This window comes from Colias croceus, chromosome 18 (assembly GCF_905220415.1).
Source record: "Colias croceus chromosome 18, ilColCroc2.1".
Taxonomy (NCBI): domain Eukaryota; kingdom Metazoa; phylum Arthropoda; class Insecta; order Lepidoptera; family Pieridae; genus Colias; species Colias croceus.
Window position 1 is genome coordinate 6,029,131 of NC_059554.1, and position 24,452 is coordinate 6,053,582.

A 24,452-nucleotide genomic window follows, 5' to 3' on the forward strand; every position below is an offset into this window, starting at 1 on the left:
AAATTTTCGTCGGCGCCATCTTGGATTTTAGTTTTGACCTCATATTGGTTAATAGCTACCCCAAAAACCACCCACATTTGCAAATGTGTTTGCTACTTAGGAAAAGTTCAGATTTAAAGATATAGGTAATGTGAATGTGTGGTAACGAATTTAATTTATTTCATTCCGACTGTTTCTCGAAATAACATACATTTACTAAGAATTGCATACAATGCCGGGTTTAATATATTGCCGGTAACATAATATTATGTATGATAATAATTCTTAAAAAAGTATTTTATACATTTCTTAAAAAGCTTCGATATTGTATACAATAATACAATTCATATTCAAATTGTTGTAAAATAGTCACACTTTTTTAAGTTGGTTGAATACACTAAAATACTTATAAGGATCGTACCTACTAATAATAGTAACAAAATGAATTTTTAAAGTTCCCAGTAATCTTCTGGAATCAATTTCAATAAAAATATAAAAAAAATAATAATATCAAGTATGAAGATGGTCTATAAAATGGAATGCGCTATGTTTACGTCTTTTACGTGAGCGTGATGTTCCCGCGAACCACGTGGCGACGTTAGATACCTAAATTTGAGTAACGCAGATTTGTGACAGCGTCCTTAATAAGCATAAACAATAGCCCAAATAAAGCCTTAATTATTATTAAAGCCACCTTTCTGGCATTATTTATCAATTTACTAGCTTTCCACCCGCGGCAGTCAAAGAAAAACCCGCATAGTTCCCGTTCCCGTGGGATTTCCGGGATAAAACCTATCCTATGTCCTTTCTCGGGTATCAAAATATCTCTATACCAAATTTCATGCAAATTGGTTCAGTAGTTAGGGCATGATTGAGTAACAGACAGACAGACAGAGTTCCTTTCGCATTTATAATATAAGTATATTAAGAAGAGCTGGAACGTCAACACATTTAAACATTGCACATGTTAGGCCGGGAGATACTGACACAAAATTTCGGGTCATTTGTAACAGGATGGCGGTCTAGAGGGTTCTTACTTATCCGACGAGTGTGACTTACGCCCACGCGACTAGTCCGCCGGTACCAGCGTTCTGACCATCATTTTTCTTTTTGTCATTGCGTAATAAGACCTCTGTAGAACCGCCGTTCTGTTACAAATGACCCGAAATTTTGTGTCAGTATCTCTCGGCCTATGTATGTGTCATATTTTGCAATTGTTTATAAATACAGGGTGATGTAATTGGTGTAGTACGAATATCTAAAAATCTATGAAGAATTTTGTGATACAGTAAATGGAAGAATTATATACTATTTTACAGTATTTAATAAAATCATTTAATTTTTTGTTCATTTTCATTAGAAATGTCAATTTTTCTCACCAAGGTGTAAATTTGGATGATAAGGATCTTGTTAGAAAAATATAAATTTTGACTAAAATCGGCATTTTTTTTTCTACAATCAAATTACTAATTAATAATCAGAGTTATCACCATTTACATTAATTTACAAACGATATCGGTTGTTCTTACTTAAAATTGAATACCAATGTCTTATTGCGGTATGTGTTCTTTGGAAGTGTTCGTAAAGTTGTTGATCCGTAATTAAATTTTGCGGAAAATCTTTTAGAGCGCTTAGTTGTGACATATCCTAAGCATATTCAATAGAATTAAAAGACGAGCGAATATGCAAGCCAGTCTAAAACTTGAATATTTTGGTCTCGAAGAGCGGCCGTTCCCTGTCATGTCGTATGCGAAGGGACATTATCATTCATGAGTAAGAATTTCTGGTCCATTTTTACTTTGTATGAAACAATACTTTTTAATTAAAGGGAAAGTAGCATCACAAACTGTGAACTTTAACTTGAAAACTGTGGAAGAATTATTTAGAAAGGAAGCAAATGCTATTAAGTCTGGATATGTTTAGTGACGTTTGGAGAAAGACGCGAGAACATGAGGAAAAATATATTCAATTGGAACCAAAAGTAGATAATTACACTGACTCATTTATAATAACATTAAGAAATTCCGACGGCGAAACATCGAGTTCTTCGAGCGATGAAAGTTTCAGTGAAGTAGAAGATTACGATTATGATTAAATAGATTCTTCTTCTTCTCTATAGATACTGCTTTCTGAATTGGTGGTAAATGTTAAAACTGTTAAACTGTTATGACGATTCAAAAGTGCTTCTAGAAGAAGTCTAATTGTATAAATGTTTGAGTTTGAGTTTAAAACCAATAGTGTGAAAATTATACAATAAACATGTAACACATATTTGTTAGCGCGTATTGGTAGGTATTACGTACTTACTACAAATATAATATTTCTTAGATATTTTTACTCGACCAAAGTCAGGACAAGACTGCTCCGCAACTGCAGAAGACGTCCGTTATTTAAATCATTATCAAAACAACCATCCGTGTGTTGGGACTTGGGAGTGAGCGCACGTGTTATTTATATTGTTTTTATGACCTGAAATTTAATTATTATTTGATAATTGAATGATTATTAATACTTTTATCCAATTGATTATTTTTAGAATAAATAATTAAGTTCATCAATTGATTTACTTTTAAATTATAATTTTACAGGTAAATTATGAGAGCTTTCATAATTATATTTGCATATATTTATCTACAACGCACCCATTTTACAATTCAAGTCTAAAATGAAACTAGAGTCGCATTTATTTTTGATCATACTGTAAGTGAAATTGCATAAGTGTGAGTACTGTGAACATGCCAGCTTTCCTTAATTGACCTGTTAAGTATGGATTTAACACAGGGCGGGCAAATTACTGGCACTCCGTCTTTTATGCGAGTCGACGCAAGCGCAAGGCCCCGGATCGCCTACCTCATGCAACAATCGGTTACATCTAGCGCATTTGAATCTGTACCAGCGGGCTTTGCATCACGGTGAGAAATAATTTAATAAATTAATAACCGATTTTATAAGTTATGGATATGTTCCGGATAGGTTATCTGTCAGTTAAAATTACAAAATATAATGTTTGAAATTATTATTGTAGAATTTTTAAGTGATTCAATATGTACGCTCTCCTAAACATAAAATTGGATTAAAAACAAAATCTAATGTAAAAGATTTTGTTCATACATAATTGTTGTAAATTTTATCAATGTTTGGTGTTTATTAATCTCACTTCTAATTAAATATCGATTTGTTCTTGTTGTCATTTTGAACTGTATGCGAATATTTTTGTATAATATAATTTTCGATAGATTTAAGATTCGTAATAATATTATATTAGGCTTAATATACAACATTTTCTTCTTTCGTAACAGGTTTGACAGGCGAAGATCGTTCTGTGGTAGACGTTTTAGTAGAATATGCTGCGCCGCGCTATCTCTCTCTCGCTCTAGATGGATACTCTCTATTGTTACTGGACTTTGTACACGCATCCACTGTGGTACTCAACTCTTCGGATATGGGGCCGTCTGTAAGTGTTTTTTATTACTTATTAAATATGTTCGTAATTATCTTGAGAGCCATGTCGACAACCATGTTAGTTTTTTATTCAAAAAGTAATGAAAGAGGAAAATGTTTCTTTATTTTATATCTAATTACTATATAGTAAACTTGCTCATTGTTTCTAAAGAGTCAAAAAACTTAGAAAACATAGATTCAAAATAGTAATATGTATATTCAAATACATTTTTTGCATTGACATTGCATTTAATTGAAATCATAAGGCTGGTTGCAGAGCTTGACCGACCGTCAGTGCGTACCGTCGGTCCTGACGATACGCATCAACAATTGTATGACTATGACACTAATGCGTATGACAATACGCGTGCGTATGGTCGGTCTAGCTATGAAAGGTTTTATGAATTTCAATACATATGACAAGCGCGACTGACGTACGCACTGATGGTCGGTCAAGCTCTGCAACCAGCGTAAATGTGTCACATAAATCAGAATGATAAAACCAAAGCAATAACACAAATCCCTTACAGTGTCCTCGTACAGCGGCGGTCACGTTTCTCGGCTCGCTGCTCTCTCTGCCCGACGGGCTGATGAATGCGCCGATGTTGCAGCCCTACCCTCATCAATATAACACTGTATCCTGTCCTGATCTTAAAGTAAGTCATTATTTATTTGGAAATAACATAATTTTTAATTGAAATGTTTTTATTGAAATAAAGCAGACATTCAATTTGATTGTAGTATTATAAAAATGTTAGTTCGTAGAGGGAAGAATCACATAAGAGCGTAAAACGCCATATTCTATGATGTTACCCAAAAATCAATTGACAAGAATATCATAAATCGTTAATTTATCATACGTAATTAAAAATTTCTCACGATTAGCGCGAAAATTTCATCAAAATCGGTTGAGAGGTTTAAGAGGGCAAGCGTAACAGACAGACAGACAGAGTTACTTTCGCATTTATAATATTAGTTGTGATTGTTATTTTTTTGTAAAATGTATCCAATTGAGTATTTGAATAAAAAATTTTTTTGTGCTAAATGGAAAGATTATATATTAGTTTTATAACAAAACTATTTTTTTAATTTTTTTTTGCAATAATTCAAAAGTTATTTCAAAATAAAAATTAGTCTTTGAATCCAGTACCGAAAACACACCGACAACTCCCGAAGCGTCACCCGGACGCGTGTGACGTCATAATGTTAGTTTTCACACATTGCAGTTGATACAAAAACGTATACAACTATAACATTTTGACGTCACATCTATGGTGACCAGCCATGGCGCGTTTATAGTCACGTGATTTTAATTTAAATTTCATCAATTTTTAATTGCTTATAATTAATTGAAAAACATTTTTTTTGAGTTTTTTGCATTAAATATCAATATTATTAATAATAAAGTTTTAAAATACATGCAAAAAATCAATAATTTTTTTTTATTCAAATACTCAATTAACCATAACCCGTTGCGCAGGAGCACGTACTAAACATAGTGGTGCGTGTGTGTCGGCGTGAAGGTGCCGCCGCAGCACGGTGTGCGGGCGCGTGTGCGCTCACTGCGCACGTTGCGCATGCGCTCGCGTCGCGGATTGCGTGCGAACGTTTACCTTCTTACGTCACGTGCTTGTTGCAGATGCTTATGGTACGTCATATACATAATACTCCTTACACGATACTCATTTTTAAAAATTATTATCAATCAAAAGTTTTTATTATTTGACTATCTCCTAGAAAATGGAAACTTTTTCCTTAGTTAGTGTTTATGTACTTCATTTTATTTAAATAATAATGGGAATTGTTAGTATATAAAAATTGGGTTTACAATCTGTATTGTAATGGTATTGTTTCAGATGAAAAATAAAACCATTGCCAAAGTTGTAAGTGATTGTATTCTGGTACTGGCTGACTATACGGACCGGATCGTGGAAATGTATCCCGGATTAATAGGTAGGATATATCTTTGAATACGACTTATATGCATTCGAATAAAATAAATAGAAATTTATGTTTATTTTCTTTTTATTTTATTTTCTTTATTTTTTATTTTATTTTCTTTATTTAAGGATCACAAAAGGTCACATGTAACGACCTTTTGTGATCCTCTTAGGCTAAATACAGTTTTTTTTTATATAAGTTGGCGTATGCACAACCACATCTTACAATATGTGTGAATATATGTGACCACAGCTTACAATAAGTGTGATCATTTGATAAATGAGCAAAAATTTATCCACAGAGAAAATAATAAAATGGATATGCGCGTGCCTGGCGCAAATATCGCACGCGAGCAGCAGGGACGCAGTGAAGCCGCTGGCCGGCTCGCTGCTGCTCTGCCTCGCCGAGTTCGCGGTGCGCTGCGGGCCCGCGCTGCTCATGCGCGAGCGGGACGCTGAGCAGACGCTGCTCTTGATGATATTCCGGGTGAGTGGCAGCTTAATCAGCCGTTTCGTTAAAAAACTAGCGTCGTTTAATTAACGGCCTAAGTGATATCCAGTCATTTCGTTTAATATAGCTTTTACGAATGGATGGCTGATGTTTAAGTGTATCAGATGTGTACAAACATTCTGTGTAGAAAGTTTAAAAATACATAAATAATATAAACACCTGGATATTCATAACAAAGAAAAATATATTAAACTTAATTTTGAAATAATAAATGAAAACAAATAATGTTTTCATGTAAGCTACGGTTGGAAAGAGAAAGTAATTTGTTATAATGCTCGACGCGTAAACGCATTTGACCGTAAAATAATATATTAATAAAAAAGTTATAAAATGAATCCTCACAATCTGCTGCTTTTAGAAAAAAAAATAGTTTTCAAAATAATAAAAATTAAACATTATAAAGTAATAATGACGAATAAGCATAGTATGTTTTGTAATTATGATAATCATGTTGAAGGATTTTTCAAAATATTTTTATAACATGCCCAAATGTGTTGCAAGTAGGTTAAGTGTGTTTAACACTAGCCAAACTGTTTACCTTTAAAATATGATGAAGTAAATGTATTACTATTAAATATGTTTAGTTTGATGTGTTTTGTGGTAGAATGTTTTCTTGAACCATTTGAAAATAAAAAAACATGTTTAAAACAAAAACTTTATTTGCATGGATTTTTAAAAACAATATAAAAAATTAAAAAATGTACCAAAATTTACAATGTAAAAATATAAGTCCTACCCAAACATTGAATCCCATTAATGTAATAGAAATCAATATCTGAGAAAGTTACAAAGCGACATATTTTCAATTTACATTTTATGAATAGAAAGTGCAAAATTTATAAATAACGAGTAGAAAATTACCCGTAATTTATAAGCGAAAGTGCGAAGAAGGAATGACAGATGACCGACGTTCAAAATTGAACTTATTGTCCGGGGTGTTCAACATGCTCTTGTGGTTGGAAACCGTGTTCGTCAGCGACGTAGGTGACGGTGTAAATGAGGCCGTCGGGGGCTGCGTACTTGTAGCTGCCCTGCACTTGGAGGGCCTGCACGTTCTCGGCCAGTTGCTTCAGGTTGCCCTGTTCTTGGCGCTGCGTGCCGTCGCTTGTTTCGAACCTGTTGGATAATTTGCAACTCTATGTTAAACGGTCTAGAGTACATAATTGATGTAAATATATTTGTAAAACATATGAGAAGTCAGTGGAGAAAGTCGTGAAAGTTTGTTTGATTTGACCAATTGAAAGACTTTCTAGTATTTAAATTTTTATAGATAATTATTCAGTAACTTACTCGAAGTTATAACCGTCGGGGTTGACAACAGAATCCTGTTTGAGAATGTAGGTTGGCTCTTGTGGCTGCTGGGGAGCCGCAGCGGCGACGGCGAATAGAGCAAGGGCTACCAACACCTAGGGAAAAATTGAAAAGTTTTATAGATGTTCTCTGTACAATTTATCGTCTAGTTTAGAATGTTGAATTTAAAGAAAACTTACGTATTTCTGCATGTTGAACAAGTTTAGGTGTTGTATTTGGAAAATACTAAACAAGGTTCTTCAGCTGAAGTCGAATATTGAATGTGAAGATTCGATACCACGGTTGCCGTTATAACTGCAAAACAGTAATTGATGACAAAACTATCTCCCGACGAAATATTGCACTCGTAACATGGTGCTAATGAATAAAGCGATGGATATCTAACAAATATGTCTAGTGCTAAGTTATATTTCTTTACGTAACTCGAGTTTGTTTTATCAGAGACTTGAGAAAAGCCTTGGCTCATTTTTGCAGACTTGAATTGTCGCAATACACACATTATGACCTCTTGTATGACTCACCCCATTTGCTAATTCAGATGAATTGTTTGGACAAATGTTTCGTTATCATAGTTTCAAATTTGATGTTTTAACTTTTTTTGCGAATTAAAAAAGCTATAAAAAAAACTACTTAATTATAGTTTAATTTTATTGGATCCCTTTTAATACGCGATTGTAATTAATATATTCTGTTTACAGGTGTTGTATGCTGTAATGAAAGGCACGAATGGTTCAGATATCGAAGGCTTGACTTTGCCAGTCGATGAAGATTTCGACCCGAACATTCAGCTCGATAATCTTGGACCAAAGACCGCCCCTGCTTCGAGTATCGATGTCAAATTATGGGCTCAGACGGTAATAATATATTTTCTTCAACTCATATTTTAAATTTGAAAGTATGTGAAAGTAACTTAAACGTATTTGAAAATATAATTATTTAAAATGATAAATATCTATATCCCAACGATAAATATGTATATAGACTCTAATTTGATGATTATTTTTACTTTTCAATGTAATTCTTATCATTATTGTTTTCCTGTAATATATTTCACATTGTGTATTTGTCTCATTCTATTCACTCTGATTCATGTAATTTAGTTACCATTGTTACCGTTGTTTTCCTATTTTTCATTAACATACAACTTCATCTACCCAGATCTGTTCCCAACTCGTGCTGTACCTCGGTCACTGGCCCCTCTGGCCCGGCTGTCAGCTGTCGTCGAGCGTGTGCGAGCAGCACGACAGCGTGCCGCCGCTTGGCAGCGAGCTGGGCCCGCCCGTACTCAGCGCACCGCATATACAGCTCATGCGGCTTAGTGATTCTACTCTAGCGTCATTTATTGAACTACCCTCGCTGGACGCAACGCAAGGAGGGACTACACCGGGTATGTGTAGTAATTTTGTATGAAAAGTAGCACGACAGCGTGCCGCCGCTTGGCAGCGAGCTCGGCCCGCCCGTGCTCAGCGCACAGCATATACAGCTCATGCGGTTGAGTAATTGAGTATTTGAATAAAAAAAAATTATTGATTTTTTGCATGTATTTTAAAACTTTATTATTAATAATATTGATATTTAATGCAAAAAACTTAAAAAAAATGTTTTTCAATTAATTATAAGCAATTAAAAATTGATGAAATTCAAATTAAAATCACGTGACTATAAACGCGCCATGGCTGGTCACCATAGATGTGACGTCAAAATGTTATAGTTGTATACGTTTTTGTATCAACTGCAATGTGTGAAAACTAACATTATGACGTCACACGCGTCCGGGTGACGCTTCGGGAGTTGTCAGTGTGTTTTCGGTACTGGATTCAAAGACTAATTTTTATTTTGAAATAACTTTTGAATTATTGCAAAAAAAAAATTAAAAAAATAGTTTTGTTATAAAACTAATATATAATCTTTCCATTTAGCACAAAAAAAAAATTATTCAAATACTCAATTCCATGTCGGCATCGTTTATAGAACTACACCGGGTATGTGTAGTATTTTTGTTTGTAGAGTATTAATGGCACAGAGCTAGGCCCGCCCGTGCTCAGCGCACTTATGCGTAAATATGTATTATGATTTCTTGTAATTATTACATGATTTTGTAAATTCATGAGGTTTTTGCAATATGCATTATGATTAGATTAATAGAAATAAAAATGAAATTAAAATATTATAACACGAAAACGCACAATGTTTTTACGTGTTCTAATAATGTTTTTACGTTTTTACCTTTATTTCTAAATAACAAACTCATCACATTCATAAATGTTGTCAGGTCTAATAACATCAGATCGGCAAGTGCGTGTGCTACTACGTGATATAACGGGCAAGGCGTGCTGGGACGCGTCCGCGCTGTACTACGACCCCGCTGTGGTCGCCGCTGACGTGCTCGAGTCGCTGCCTTTGCCCACTGTGTACGTAAATATAATAATACAAAGTAATAAGGATTATAGCTGTTGTGAATTTCTTTAATTTTTTTCCATTATTTATAAAGCAATTGAATGCCATAAAACCAAAAATATCAAATTCTTTGATCCTTTTCTTTTCTGATTTATGTGGTATAGATATTGGTCTTAAATAAAAACTTGTTTCATTTCCTTTCAGTGTGGACAGTCCCCGAGACAATACCCTATCATCTCTACCGCCGCCATTACCGCCGGATCTTTTGCCGGACTATAGAAATTCACCGCCGGATAAACATCAATTGGATCATGTATGAGAATTTTGCAATATTTTAGCGTACTTTGAAAGTTCTTTTCAAGGTCGTGTCATAGCAGTACCGTCACGTCATGGAGTTAGGCGACTATTTTGGTATCTTTGAATCTGAAAGTTTCACTTCTGACACATGCTCTTTTTTAATTTAATAATTTGTATTAACTTTTTTATCTTTAAATCTTGCCTTTCTTTAAATAAAATCTTAAAAATTGATTGGGATGTGTTTGACCCTTCTTCGTCGAATATTTTTCTATACACATTATAAACAACACCTCCTGCTTGTGATTGCAGCGGCTTTTTCGACATTTTCGAAGATTTTTTAGTCAAAATCCTAAAGCGTGTCCCAGACAGACGCGGCCTGCGGTGGCGGTGGCGGTGGCGGTCAGTTGGATGACTTGAAAGTTCTAGGAACGACATAGACAGACGCGGCCTGGACGCGGTCACAGCGCGGCTTACCGCGGCCGCAAGCCCCGCCCTCTCCGCCACCGCTTCTGTGTGAATGAGCGCGCGGACATGAGGCGGTCATTACGCGATCAGTTGTAAATTTTTGCAACAGGCCGCGTGTACCGCGTGAAATTATGCCTATAAACACTGAGTTGTTTATTCAAACAGTGCAAAATTACCCAGTTTTGTATGATACATCACATAAAGACTTACTACTCTTAACTAAATGTTATATAATAATTATATTAAAGAATCATTGTAAACAAATGTTGGTTGACCAAATAAATAAATAAATAAATACTAAAAAAACAACAGAATTTAAATCAAAATATGGGCAATAAACTTCGTACGATTGGCCATTTCTAACGTCCACTTGCAGGTGAGACTCGAGAGCTAATGTGCCGCTGTAGGTTAGAATGACCGCCACCGCGGCCGCGGCAGTATATTGTTATCACGGTCAAGCAAGAAGGCAACAGCAGATCGCCACCGTAGGCCGCGTCTGTCTGGGACAGGCTTAAAAATTATTCATTATAGTCCTTTTCAGCTAGGATGATTCCTGTGACACTTCATTGTGTTCCGAATTACGTATTTTATGTTTAAAAAGCAAAAATAATTTTAATGCATAATATTTTTATTTTAAGGCGGCATTAATACCAAAAATATAAAAATTAAACATCTTAAGCTACTAAAACAAAAACAGTATTGTTTAGTTTAATATAACGAAAAATAAAATAAAATAACACAAAAAAATAATACCTACGCAATTCGTGTACATGAAATCGAACGTTGAAAAATTATAGAGTTGGAAAATCATATAATCGACGCCCATCTTGTGATCGTTTGTCAATCGCGTCAATCGTCTGTACGAGTCCGTCAGCTTTGTATACAAGTTGCATTTTTATATTGATACTTTACGTGGTATTGTGTTATTATTACTAATTGTTATTGTTTACTTTTTGTCGCTATTGTTTGCTAAGATTCCTTAGTTAATTTTTGGCGAAATGCCGAAATAACTGATTTTGGTCCTTTATTCAAATCGATTTCATTTCCATATAAAATATTATCGATTATCGGAATCAATTGATACAATTTCAGTAAAGGCAATCTCTACACGTGTCAACAATCGATGTGTCACAGGAATCATCCTAGTTGAAAAGGACTATAACTGCAAAAAGACAAATAATTTGACAACCAATTTGATAGTTGTCAAATAAAGTTGCCACATGAAAATCTTTTATTTCTTAAATATAAATATGCCATCAGATTCTGGTAGACCTATACGCGGTGTGTCCTTTAGACACATAAAACTGAAAGAATAGAATAAATTCGATCGCTCTGGCGGGTCGAGACACGACACAATAGACAATCTATTGTGTCGTGGACCGATCGGGCCGCTCGCTTAATTTATTTTTTGTATCGGCAGGTGCTAGCGTACATAGGGCACACGTCGCCCGAGGTGGCGTGCGGGCGGCGGCTGGACGAGGCGGGCCCGTCGCCGCTGGCGGCCGGCGCGGAGGACGCGCTCGTGTGCGCGCTCGTGGCGCACCGCAACGCCGAGCGCCACTATCTGGCGCACCGCGACACGTGAGTAGTGTACACACGTAAGAAGTGAAACTTCTTTATGACCTTATTTTTCAAAAAATAATTTACTATATGCAACTTTACAGAAATACGTCGAATCGCGCGTGGTAGGGATAAGAAAAAGATGGCGCGTAACGGAAAAATGTCACGCGTAACGAAAAAATGTTACACTAATTTTTTTTTCCAACCCCGATAAAGAAGTTTCACTTTAAAAAAAATATTGCCCAAATGTTGTTGCAAAGCGTGTAATTCGTAAAAAGCTCGACCGATTCGGCAATTTTTTTACGGTTTTGTTAACGTTCATAAGGTTCCTTTGGAGAGAAAACACGAAAAAGAGACTATAGAACGTAAAATATGACGATTCGAAAGTGCTTCTAGTCTAATTGAATACATAAATAAATGTGTGAGTTTGAGTTGGAACGTCTGCCAAGATGGATACTTTTTAACAACTATCACGTATTCATTTATATATTATTATAACTTACTAGTAGTCCGCCCCGGCTTCGCTCGTGGTACATATTTCGCAATAAAAGGTAGCCTATGTCCTTTCTCGGGTATCAAAATATCTCCCTACCAAATTTCATGCAAATTGGTTCAGTATTTTAGGCGTGATTGAGTAACAGACAGACAGACAGACAGAGTTACTTTCGCATTTATAATATTAGTATGGATTATTAGAGTAAAAATAATGTTCTAAAAAGAAATAAAACACTATTAAATTGTATCTTTCCACCAGTGAGGAGGAAGTGGATTCAGTGGAGTGGTCATCCCAAAGCAGCGAGTGCACTCCGAGCAGCCCGTTTGCATGGAGCCGGCAACTTGTTGCGCAACTCGGCACGTTAGCGCCCGCACGCCGTGCGCATGCGCATCTACTGCGTCGTACTGATCGCTTGTTACGGGAGCTGAGGAATTTGGATGCGCAGAGGTAATACAAAATTTAGACACACGATAACAAATATGCGCACGCACACACACGCACGTACTGTTAAAAACGCGCGCACATAGAAATACGTGCATATACAATCACAAGTGTATTCGCGTGCACAAAAACTCGAACACGTTTACACATTTTCTGTATTGTATTAAGCGCGAGGTTTCAGTGAAAATAGAGATAGTAGCAAATAATACTTTTTTTTTCAACTTAGTGCTTAGGATTCACTAATGGTTCACAAATCGTATTTCTTATACACCTCAAAAGTCATATAGTTAACTTTATCCAGAAAACTAACAGTAGTTAAAAAGACGACATAAGATTCACATTAAATATTATGTACTTCGAACAGGTGTCGAGAAACACACAAAGTTGCAGTTATTTACGTTGGAAAGGGACAAGAAACGCGCAATGAAATATTGTCGAATCGCTGCGGAAGTCCGGCCTACGAAGCGTTCTTGGCAGCACTGGCTTGGGAGGTATGACTTTTTGAACTTATGAATCCGTTATTTTTTTAATAAAATAATTATTAAACGACAACGTCTTTTTTTGTTCGTAATATACTTAAAAATATTCGAGCGTTCAAAAATTTAATAGTGTTCTTACTTATCAACATAATAATATTAACATAACCACTGCAAGTACAACAGGAGGTGGTGTATTCAAGACATCATATTATTGCATTGAGATAATATTAATATGGAGACGATACCGCCTACATCACTTATGTTCCACTCAACATACGTCATGTGGCGTAACTGCACTCAGTCGCTTGCTCGCTCATTGGCGCGAACGTCACGCTCATTTTTTATTTGTTTTAATGTGAAACGCATCAAATATGCCTACGTGTGTGTTACGATATTGCACAAATAATACAAAGAATACGGAAAAGTGCAAAGGAATAACTTTTCATCAGTAAGTTGATGTATTATTGTAATATCTACGAAAGCGCAGTTGGACAGTATAGAGTTTATGTTAAGAAATAAAAGATGAATCTTTTATTTCACAAGAAAATACTAAGTAGAGTTTATAGCTTATAACCTTATTTTTATTTTTTTCTTTATGTTTGCGCCTTCGCTTTTAACCAGCATCGTACATGTCATTTATTTTTATGGTTGCCTGGAAGATATTGCTTTAAGCAATAAGGCCGCCTATTGTGCACTTACCATATTCATGTTCTTCATGTTAAATTATATATGTTTTTATTACTGGTATTGTACAATAAAGTGCATAAATCTCGTGTCACAATGTTTGTCCTCAATGGACTCCTAAACCACTTAACCGATTATAATAAAATTCGCACACCATGTGCAGTTCGACCCAACTTGAGAGATAGGATAGTTTATATCTCAAATCGTTTTAGAGAAAGCAGGCGAAGCCGTGGGCGGTAAGCTAGTAAATAAATAAAAAAAACCTCATAAGAATAGTGTCTTAGCGCTGGACACAACAACAAACAGAGTAAATTGTTGATAATAATATAATGTATGTATAGGTGGAACTAGAAAGCCACGTGGGATTCGCGGGTGGTCTGCGCGGTGGTGGTGGGGGTGGTACTAGCGCGCCATACCTCGCCACGCTCACGCTAGAGGCGCTGTTCCACGTGGCCACGCGCATGCCTGCTGACACGCCAGACGCTATACTCAATAAGGTACCATATACAGTACGCGTCACGTAAAAAGAACGCTGGATGAAAGTGATGGGGTGTGTTTGCGCATGGATCGAGTTTTGCACGTAAGCTATGTGCCGATTATTTTATTTTTGAACTAGGCTCGCGAATCGTGGCTTCGCAACTACCTATTTGTTATTCTTATACCACCTCATAACACCAAATAGACCGATAAATCGCCAATGCGCAGCTTAACCGTCAGCGTTCTTTTTACTTAACGCGACTTATACATACAGGTATTTGACCACGTTCTTGCCTGATGTTAAGTGTACACGATATAGTGTAATAACATGCCTAAATAAATACATACATATGTGTATATGAGCATGCAAAAGGAAACACATAATAAATCCTTTATCCGCGTTTCACGCGACAGAAATCCCGAGCTAAAGGTTGAGAAATGTATTAATGGTTTGCATTTTAAATTTTTGTTGCCTTTAGAAACCGCACTTTACATTAACGTAAGATAGTTGTATAACTTCACAGAACTTTACTATACCATAACATATAATATTTCTTTAAAGAAATGTTACAGTTAAATTTGCATCAAATATTTATTATAATGTCCAGACTCGACACTTGGGCAACGACGAGGTGCACGTGGTGTGGAGCGAGCACTGGCGGCCGTACAAGCGCGACACGCTGCCCACGCAGTTCTGTGACGTGCTCATTGTGTTGTACCCGCTGCCTGGAGGCTTATTGCGCTGTACTGTGTCGAGGAAACCTGATGTGAGTGACTTGTATTGTTTTTAAATTAGTCTTATAGTGAGTCTTTCGAATTTAAATTAGCTAATTTTCTTTCTAAATTGAAATAATATCATAGTTGAGCTTTAAAATGTAAATAAGATTTTATTGTAGCCACATGTTGTTTATTTTGATCGTATCTATATACGATAAAAATAATAATAGATCAAGAGCCCACGACGACCAGACTTTCCTTTCTTTAGGAAAGTTGAAAGTTTAGTTAGTCTTTGTTAGATTATAATAAAGACTTGATTCAAAATTATTTACTATTTTTTTACTGCTCAATAGTTTATAATTGCTTCTTTATGCGGATGGCTGTCTAGCAAGAAAATTCTTACGTATAAGCATAGATCTGTTGTTGTATATCCTACAAATGGGTCTTCATTGCAACTGTAATCTTATCCTTTAAGTATCAGCCCGTAAATTTAGCGATTTGATTGCTAATTTTATCTGGAAGAATCGTATGTCTAACCGCTTTCAAAGTTCATTAGCTATCCGCGTAGATACAGTTTTCAAAGTTCATGTTTATAATAACATCGTCGTCCAGGTGGGCGTGTTCGGTCCGCTGTGGGAGGAGTGCGTGGTGCGCGCGCGGTGCGGCGCGGCGCTGGTGCGCGGCGCGGCGTTCGCGGGCGGGCGGGCCGTGCGCGCCACCATGCCGCTGTACCAGCACGCGTGCAGCGAGCGCGCGCGCGACCTGGACGCGCTCGTCGCCGCGCACACGCTGCCCACGCCCTTCGAGACCTTCGTCACCAGGGTGCGCGACCCCGTGCACGCGCACCCGCCGCCCGCTGGTCTGTACACGCCATCAATTATTGTATATTGAAAAGTGGAGCCGTTCAACTATTTTACGAAGTTCATATATTCCACTTTGTATTGTTACCTTGTAATACACAATTCACTAATTGTGTTTCTTAAAAAATTTTACTTTATGAAGTTCTTTGACTTTAATCGAAATTATATCCTGTATTTAAAGTATATTTATTTATAATGCTGAAAAATTAGTAACATCAATGTTATAATAATTGCAATTAATACCTAGAAATACAACATTTTTTTAATAAATAAAGTCAAACGGTGAAATAATAAATTTTAAAAAAATATGAATATGTTTGTGAATTTAAGGATTTAGTTATTTAATTCGAAGCAGCTTATAGCCAATTTGTATTTACTCGAAAATTGCAAAAATTTATACATAATATGTTAATCAAAATATCGCTCCGCAGATCAAAACAGCGGTCGTCTAGCCGCAGCGCTGCTGGACCACGGCGCGAACACGTGGGCGTCATGCGAGCCGCACTCGGTATCTCCCCGGCCGGTCAAGCGGCTTGGGCCCTTCAAGCGGCCGCAGCAGGCCGCCCCGCCAGCACCCGCGCCACGACGCAACCGGTGAACCAGTGACGTCATAGTGGAGACTAGTGCTCGATGATTCTTACCTACCTACAACACCTAAAGTGAAGAATTACAATACCTAAAGTGAAGAATAACAATACCTAAAGTGAAGAATTAAAATACCTAAAGTGAAGAATTACAACACCTAAAGTGAAGAATTGCAACACCTAAAGAGAAGAAGAGCAACACCTAAAGTGAAGACAAATGTTTACACAAGTGCAACTCCTAATAGTGCTAACAAGAGTTCGCTGATACTTACCATCTTGTATGATACCTAATAGTGACAAGTGTTTGATGATAATGACCACCTCATACAACACCTAACTGTGGAGACAAGTTTTCCATGATATTGATCATCTCATACAACACCTATTATTGAGAACAAGTATTTGATGATACCTAATGCATCATAGTGAAGATAATATTATACAATAACAAGTGTTTGATGATATTAACTATCACTTTAACACATAATGCATCTTAGTGAAAGCAAGTTTTCAATAATATAAACCATCTGTATGGACTCCAGACTCCCAGATTTAGTGAAGTACTCATTAAATGATTGTCAATCCCAATATCAGCCTCATTGAGGTTTGTTAAAGAATAATATAAAGATAAAGAAGAACTAACACACAGTAAACACAATGAAATTTTTTTACTATTGTAGTTCATATGGAGACAGTTTGATACGTAATATACCAAGATCTACTGCAGCTCTCCCCTGTTTCTTTTTACAAATGTATTGAAAATACATTAGGCCTATTGCTAGACGAATTTTCAATTAGCTTAATGATTTAAACAATTAAAATCTTTGTTTTACACTTACCAAAAAATATCTTCATTGCATTTTACTCTGTAAATAACATCTAGAGAATATAAATTTCTAGGAGACTCAAAAGAATAGGATCAGAATGCTGGTAGGAGTCAGAAAGCCAAAGTTTCTAACTTCAAACTATTGAAAAATATTATGTTACAGATACATGATTTTGTTTGTAACGATAAAGTAATTGAGAAAGAACATTGAGTTTCTTTATAAAAAGGTATTGCTAAATTTACACTTGTATTAATATATTTTGCGACGCTCAATCAATGTACTTTAGTTTAATAAAATTCAATTGCAATGATTGATGTGTTGCTCGGCATGAAGGTAAATAGATATTAAAGTTATATTTGTTAAGATAAATATTTATTTATTTCACATTAATTTAAGAAACACTTTGAATTGACTGATAAGACTCGTATGTTGGCACAAATCGATCGACAATTATAACAGATTTGTGAATTACAAAGAATCGCAGTCGAATTAACGAATCGTCCAAAAAGAGATTCTTAGAATAAGCACTAATGCGGACTTAATGAAATTTTATGTACTTAATAATTTATTGTGTAAGTTATTTAACATTAGTATCGTTGCATTTAAATTAATTCTAAAGTATGCAAGCCTTATCTAAATTTTTATATTTGCCTAGAGCTAATTGTAACGTCACTTTGAGATCATGTACTTTGACTGTTAACAACTCAATATTTAATTGTAACTTGCAAATGTAATAGCGTAAACAGAAATGTAAGGAATGGTAGAACCTCTGTGAGCAGGGTGAGATCAGGATATAATAGAATTGTTATTTAATATCGCCATTATTTATTCAAAAAATAGTATCATTACAAACATTGAACAATAGTTTGGCCTACTTTCATGACTTTTTTTGTTGAATTGAGGTCTCATGTTAATCTGTGAGATATTTTTGTGAGTTCATATTATATTCTAATTATCATAATATCGATTAATAATTCGATTTAAATTTCCGATTTATATCAAATTCTCTTTACTAACCTAGGAAAAATTTACCTAATTTTAGGGACAACTTAATCCTATATGAACTCACCTTGCTGGGCTCTACTAATAGAACTCAATTTGCAGCTACTACCATTTGTGAATATAAACTGTTAGCCCAACGAGCTACTTGCGGTTATAGACCCTAAAGCCAAATAAACTGGCAGCATTTTCTTGCATCTGTAAATATGTAAACTACTTGTAGAGCTTTAACTGTTGTAGTGTTTTACAATATTCTAATATTTATTTTTGTATAGATGTTTCTATTAATATGGCTCTAACTCTTATCGTGTTAAAGTTTCTATAATTGGCTATAGTAATGTTGTTATTTTTCTATTTTACGTTTTTAAAAGATCTGTTTAGTATTAAATTTTCGTTTTTATTCAATTTTCATTAAATATTTCATTAATTGGGTTCAATTTAGTTATGTGGATTTGCCAAATAATGTATACCTATTATGTTTTATTTGTTTGGGTGTACATATTTTATAAGTACAATAATTAAAATGTATTCTTAGGAAGGTATTTATTTTAAATATGTATATTTATTGATAATACAAGAAACCAAACAATCTTAACTTAATATGAACCCAACTTATTTTGCATTCCAAAATGTAAACTTAACTGAAAAAATTCTCATTATTTTCCACTTTCTCTGTTCTTAATGTATTCTATAAGCTTTGAGTTATTATTTTCAAATTACCTTATGTAGCAGTTTGCTTGCATTTATTTAAATTTGTATATTATGTACTAGAATGCATTCCATTATATTATTATTTGTATTATTTTACAGTATCTATGAATTATGATTATGTTTACTTTAAACAGTATTTATTAGATGTTAAGACTGACACCATATTATGTATTATGAGAACACGAAGTATTAATGTAAACTATTGTAACTGTGGTGGTTTATTGTTAATTTTTTTTTCATTTGTTACTCATACAGTCTAAAAATACAACATGTATTAAAATATAACACATTTGTAACTCACAGATATTTAAGTAATATAATAACCAAATTTTTATATTTAAAAGGTGAAAATAAAATTCTGTTATACCTTTATTTGTATTTAATTTAACCTTCAATACATCAGATCTTCAAATAAATCGTTTAACTTTTGCTACGATACATACACACTACACACACATGAACATAGACACCATAAGAAGGTTTAGGTAATGTTATGAAACAAGGAATTTTTTTCATTTATAGATATACAATTTTTATTACAATAAGATTCTTAAAAGTTTAATGTTCAGTAATACTGAATTTACAAACTTTGTTAAAACACAATAGAGAGATTCAGAGGCATACAAGGTTCGAGGATAAATGAATAAGATGATAATCCATGGAATTGCTTAAGAACCCTTGGATTCTGCATCATTATTATTTAGAATGTAGTTCTTTACAAATGGTTTTGAACTACAGTTTTTTGCTGGCAGCTTTCTACATTCCAAACTGGTGTTTTTTTTTATTATTTTTACGATACATAAGTCTTTCTAAGATTGAGTTTTATGAGATGACAAAATCTATTTTATTTGAACATAAATACTTTAAATAACTACACACTTACTCAATTATTCTTTGGCAACTTATACATGCCACTCTGCAATACAAGTTGATGTGTTCGTACTTTTGTATCCAAAAATTGCTTCAGTTCTAGCATATGGCATTCTGCGCCAGGAACTTGTGAAGCAAACATTTTGAGCATTTGATGTATTCGCTCTAATGGCAAAGTTTCTAAGTTGGTTAACATACCAACAATATATGACCAGAACATCTGAAGTTCACCTTCTCTTTGGTCATGTACTGAGGCCATCACACTCTCACTTTCGTCATCTTCACAAATCATTTCTTGCACCTGATTTGATGTTACATTTGATTTATTCGCCTCAGATTCCTCAACGACTACATACACATCGGGAGACTTCTCAGAGATGAGACCGAGTGACTGCCAGTAGGTTATTTTTCTTCTCAATACATTTACTGGCACTTGCATTATCTGATGAAGTTCATCAATTGACCATTCTGGTTTTGTTTGAAAGTGCATAATTAAAGTTGCATTAAATGGTGACACAGTCAAATCTAATTTTTTCTCACCAATTTCAATCTCAATATTAACATTGCCCAGATGAGGTTTCCAACTTAAAGTTCTGTTCCCTTTTAATGCCTCATAAGCTTTTGTATATTTTTCTAAATGATGTTTAATTTCCTCTGGTAATTCCAAACTTTCATCCTTAAAGGGGGGCCAGAATTGAGCAGATAATATCATTGCATTTGATGTAAATTTTTGATTTAAATCTGCAAAGTTTGCATCCTGTTGAATGAGAGCATTAATTCTCTTAGAATCTGAAATATCTTTTAACATTACTTCACAAAAGTGTAAGTGAGACTCTCCAAACTTTATTTTCAACAACTCCAAGTATCGTATCTCCTTTTCAGTGTTGATTACACTTTGTGCTAACAATCTATCTGCTAAGAGAGTTCTATATTCATTAACAAATAATTCTTTACTGCCATAAACATTAACAAGCATTGATATAATATCATTGCTTCTATTATTGGTAGGTTTTTGTTTGGGATCTGCATCCACAGGCTCAGGAACCCACTCATCCCAGGCCTCTTCCTGGTCAATCTCTTCCCCTGTAGTAGCTGCATATTTAGCTAATTCCTCAGCTAACTCACTACCAGATCCCTCTTCTGTCAAACTACTGACAACACTGCGAACAGTATCTTCTCTATTCCTTAAGTAACTACGAACAGGCCTTGTGACTTTTTCTAAAATGACTCCAGATGGATCTAAATATCGAAGGGCTCTGATAGTGGAAATATAAGCTGTAAGTATATCTGGTGTATTTACTCCTGGGTGCAGAAGTCGGGTCTCTAAAGCAGTTTGTAATTTTTTACACAATGAGGCACACAGATCTGTTTTATTCAAACAAGCTTTGATATCTTCAATAGCAGGCTGAGAATCGGGATATTCAATAATTATGTTAAATAACTGATCAATTCTTAGTTTCATATATGTATGATACAAGAAATAGCTCAATTTTTTATTAAATTTGTCAATAGCATCTTGCATATTTTTATTGTCCGGTGGCGCTTTTGATGATCCTCCACAATATATTCGTGTCAACCATGTTATTACAGTTTTTTCTAACCAATTTTCTAAATGAGATATATGTGAAACATCAAAAGTTCCAGTACAGAGTTTTTGTATGTGTGTTTCCATTCTTACTTGTATAAAATTTGTAAGCACTTGTCCAGCAAGTCTCTCCAGCAATTGTAATTCCATCAGTTTCCTGTTGGTCTCATGGAAAACTTTAACAATATATGAGCAACTACACTCGGAATATTCATTATAACATCCTGCACATGTAACGTCAACACTCATATCTGAATTATTTTCATTTTCATTATCAAAAACATTGAATGCTATTTTATAAAAATGAGTTATAATAACATGAAAATCAACAGGCAATTGTGATAGTAAGGTAGATCTCACTAGTTGCCTAAATCCATTAATAATATCCCTCTCACCCAAAATAGGTCCTTTGTTGGGACAAACACTGTTTAGTCTTATTAGTCTTCTAAGCATGTAACAAAAACCTCTCATTGATTCATATAAGTCTTTTACTGCAGATTTGAACAGCTGAAAGCCCTTTATCTCCTCATCTACTTTAATAAATTTTGCCCAAAACGTAGGAACTATATGTTGACGCATATATTTTTCCATGTTAACAATAACAAGATCGCGTATTTTAACCTGAATACCTAAACTGGTTATTATTTCTTGTATTTGTGTATATTCAGCCTCAGTACAGTCAGTAAATAAAGTATCGTTGAGGATCGGAAATCCGTAGTGAATTTTATTCCAATAAACATTGAGTTCATCGCCTTTGAGAGACATTTTACAGAAAAGAAAATCACTTGTAGCTCTTTAAATTATAGATCTACCAAAGATGGACACTACTATAATACTTGGTACTTGCTCAGTGATGGACACCACACACAAACAGTATTTGTATTCTCTTTGCACACAAATCACAATACGCTAAAGTTTATATTTTGAAATAAGTTACCATCGGCTATCGCCCATCGCAATTCGTATAGTCTGATTGTAGTCTGACTCTGAAGTCTGAGGTTTTCAACTTTCAAGTTTGAATTTTTGAAATTGAAAATGAAATTGTTTTGATCTTTGACTTTTGGTGTTTGAAATTTGTATTGACATTGATTGACACTATTGACATGATAATGACCAAATTGACAAATTGACCAAAAATTGACTTGAAATTGACTAGGTATTGATCATAGATAACTATAATATGTCATAGATAATACAAATACTGGAGATAGCAAATTTTGCTGAAAAGAAACATTCCCTTATTAAGCTATTGCATAGCTTCTATCTCGGGTCTTGAGCGCGGGGACCAAATCGAGAAATTCCGTCACGAAAAAACCTCACGCTCCCCACTCCGACGGGCGGAGGTGTGGCATGAAGGCATAGCATGCAATATAGATAGGGAGGCGAAGAGGGGAATTTTCTGTAATACTCGAGCGTGGCAGTTTAAGATATGAGAGATACCTTAGACCTAATAGAACAACCTTGTTAACTATTTAGCTCTATATGTAGTGACGCGCGCCTAGGATAGACGATCAGATTAGTAAAAAAAAATCGATAGTCTGAAATACTCGAGCGCGTCAGATTAAGATATTGGGGGTTGATTTTAGTGTTTTAAGACTAAATTTAACTAATCTGACCATAAGTCCTTGACGCCGCCGAGTTATAGGGTCGCAAACTTGTAAAAAAAAAACGTTAATCCGGCATTCTCGAGCGCGATTGTTTTTATTTTTATTTTGAAGAATATAATCTAAAACTTACTAAAAATACAAAATCTGCCGGTTTCCGCATGACCGGAAGTCTGGAGGAGCCATTTCATCTTCCGAAAAACGCGTTGCAGCATATAAGTCGCGAACTTTACTTTTTCCAAAAAAAAAGTTTAAATAAACAAAAAAGGTAATTTTATTTTACAAAAAAAGGTCTCTTTTCATTTTTGTCCAAAGTTAAAACTTTTTTTACTTGAAGCATCGTAAAAAGTCAAACTCCCGGTTTTTTGTGTATATCTCGGAAACTGAGGGAGTTATGAAAAATTGATATGAAATAACGATGATTAAAAAAAAGAAACCCACAAACCTTTTTCGGTCAGATTAAGAGAACCCACCAACATTTTTGTCAGATTAAGAAAATATGCTTTCAGGATACCGAGATAAACCTATGAAAATCTGACGCGCTCGAGTATTTCAAAAGGACTCTTTTTTTCTGCATTTTCAAAAATTCATCATAACTTATCGTCATGTCGTAATCGTCAGTTTTAAGGGGAGCTTCCTTGGGGCCTACTTAACACCCCTTCCGAAAATCTGACGCGCTCGAGTAAATTTTTTTTTGTGCATTTTTGACGAATTTATATGCCTAGCCCCACCACGCAAACCGGCAGATTAGTATACCGTTGTTATCAGGGGGACTTGGGGCATACGTAGTATGAATATCTGACGCGCTCGAGAATGCCCAAGTAACTGTTTTTTTTTTACATTTTTGAAAATCCGTACACGCCAAACCCACCGCTAAAATGGTTTTTACCATAGAAGCTTTTCTTTTCGAAATTATTTTCTCTTTCGATTTTGATAAGTCTCGGCGACGCCGCGCCGTTGAATTACGTCATTTAGCTACCTCGCCTCCCTATCTAATAGCTTTACCGCGGCAGTCCCCGAGTGCCACACGTCTTTTTTTTTAAAGAAATTACGGCTGGATCGGTCTGGACTGTGGTCTGGACACAACTTATGATTGACTCAGTTCATAGAGTAATAGGGTCAATGTACCACTAGCTGACCAAGCGCCAATACATGACCAAAATTCAAATATACGCGCCAATTAAGAAAATACGGCAGCCCCAGATGATAGTTTATTG

General features: G+C 35.1%; 3 protein-coding genes across 5 annotated transcripts in view; 1 reads left to right on the plus strand and 2 right to left on the minus strand.

Moving 5' to 3' along the window:
- Positions 1-19,546, plus strand: part of LOC123699871 (probable Rho GTPase-activating protein CG5521) — a 40,404-nt gene extending 20,858 nt beyond the window's left edge. For all 3 annotated transcript variants that reach the window (XM_045646918.1, XM_045646919.1, XM_045646920.1), the window contains 17 exons: positions 2,761-2,891; positions 3,279-3,433; positions 3,951-4,076; positions 4,901-5,068; positions 5,277-5,373; positions 5,663-5,847; positions 7,881-8,036; positions 8,341-8,569; positions 9,455-9,593; positions 9,784-9,892; positions 11,762-11,922; positions 12,656-12,844; positions 13,203-13,329; positions 14,343-14,498; positions 15,087-15,245; positions 15,808-16,054; positions 16,487-19,546. In XM_045646918.1, the coding sequence (XP_045502874.1) occupies positions 2,761-2,891; positions 3,279-3,433; positions 3,951-4,076; positions 4,901-5,068; positions 5,277-5,373; positions 5,663-5,847; positions 7,881-8,036; positions 8,341-8,569; positions 9,455-9,593; positions 9,784-9,892; positions 11,762-11,922; positions 12,656-12,844; positions 13,203-13,329; positions 14,343-14,498; positions 15,087-15,245; positions 15,808-16,054; positions 16,487-16,653 (2,701 nt within the window). In that variant the 3' untranslated portion in view covers positions 16,654-19,546. The remainder of the gene's footprint in view (positions 1-2,760; positions 2,892-3,278; positions 3,434-3,950; positions 4,077-4,900; positions 5,069-5,276; positions 5,374-5,662; positions 5,848-7,880; positions 8,037-8,340; positions 8,570-9,454; positions 9,594-9,783; positions 9,893-11,761; positions 11,923-12,655; positions 12,845-13,202; positions 13,330-14,342; positions 14,499-15,086; positions 15,246-15,807; positions 16,055-16,486) is intronic.
- Positions 6,696-7,455, minus strand: LOC123699874 (endocuticle structural glycoprotein ABD-5-like). Its single transcript, XM_045646922.1, has 3 exons — positions 7,362-7,455; positions 7,162-7,277; positions 6,696-6,987 (listed from the first exon to the last, which is right to left on the minus strand). Exons 1-3 carry the CDS (start codon positions 7,371-7,373, stop codon positions 6,795-6,797), a joined length of 321 nt encoding a protein of 106 aa, XP_045502878.1. The 5' UTR covers positions 7,374-7,455; the 3' UTR covers positions 6,696-6,794.
- LOC123699873 (anaphase-promoting complex subunit 2) lies at positions 19,541-22,670 on the minus strand. Its single transcript, XM_045646921.1, has one exon. The coding sequence runs from the start codon at positions 22,394-22,396 to the stop codon at positions 20,060-20,062; it is 2,337 nt and encodes a 778-aa protein (XP_045502877.1). The 5' UTR covers positions 22,397-22,670; the 3' UTR covers positions 19,541-20,059.
- Positions 22,671-24,452: the final 1,782 nt, after the last annotated feature.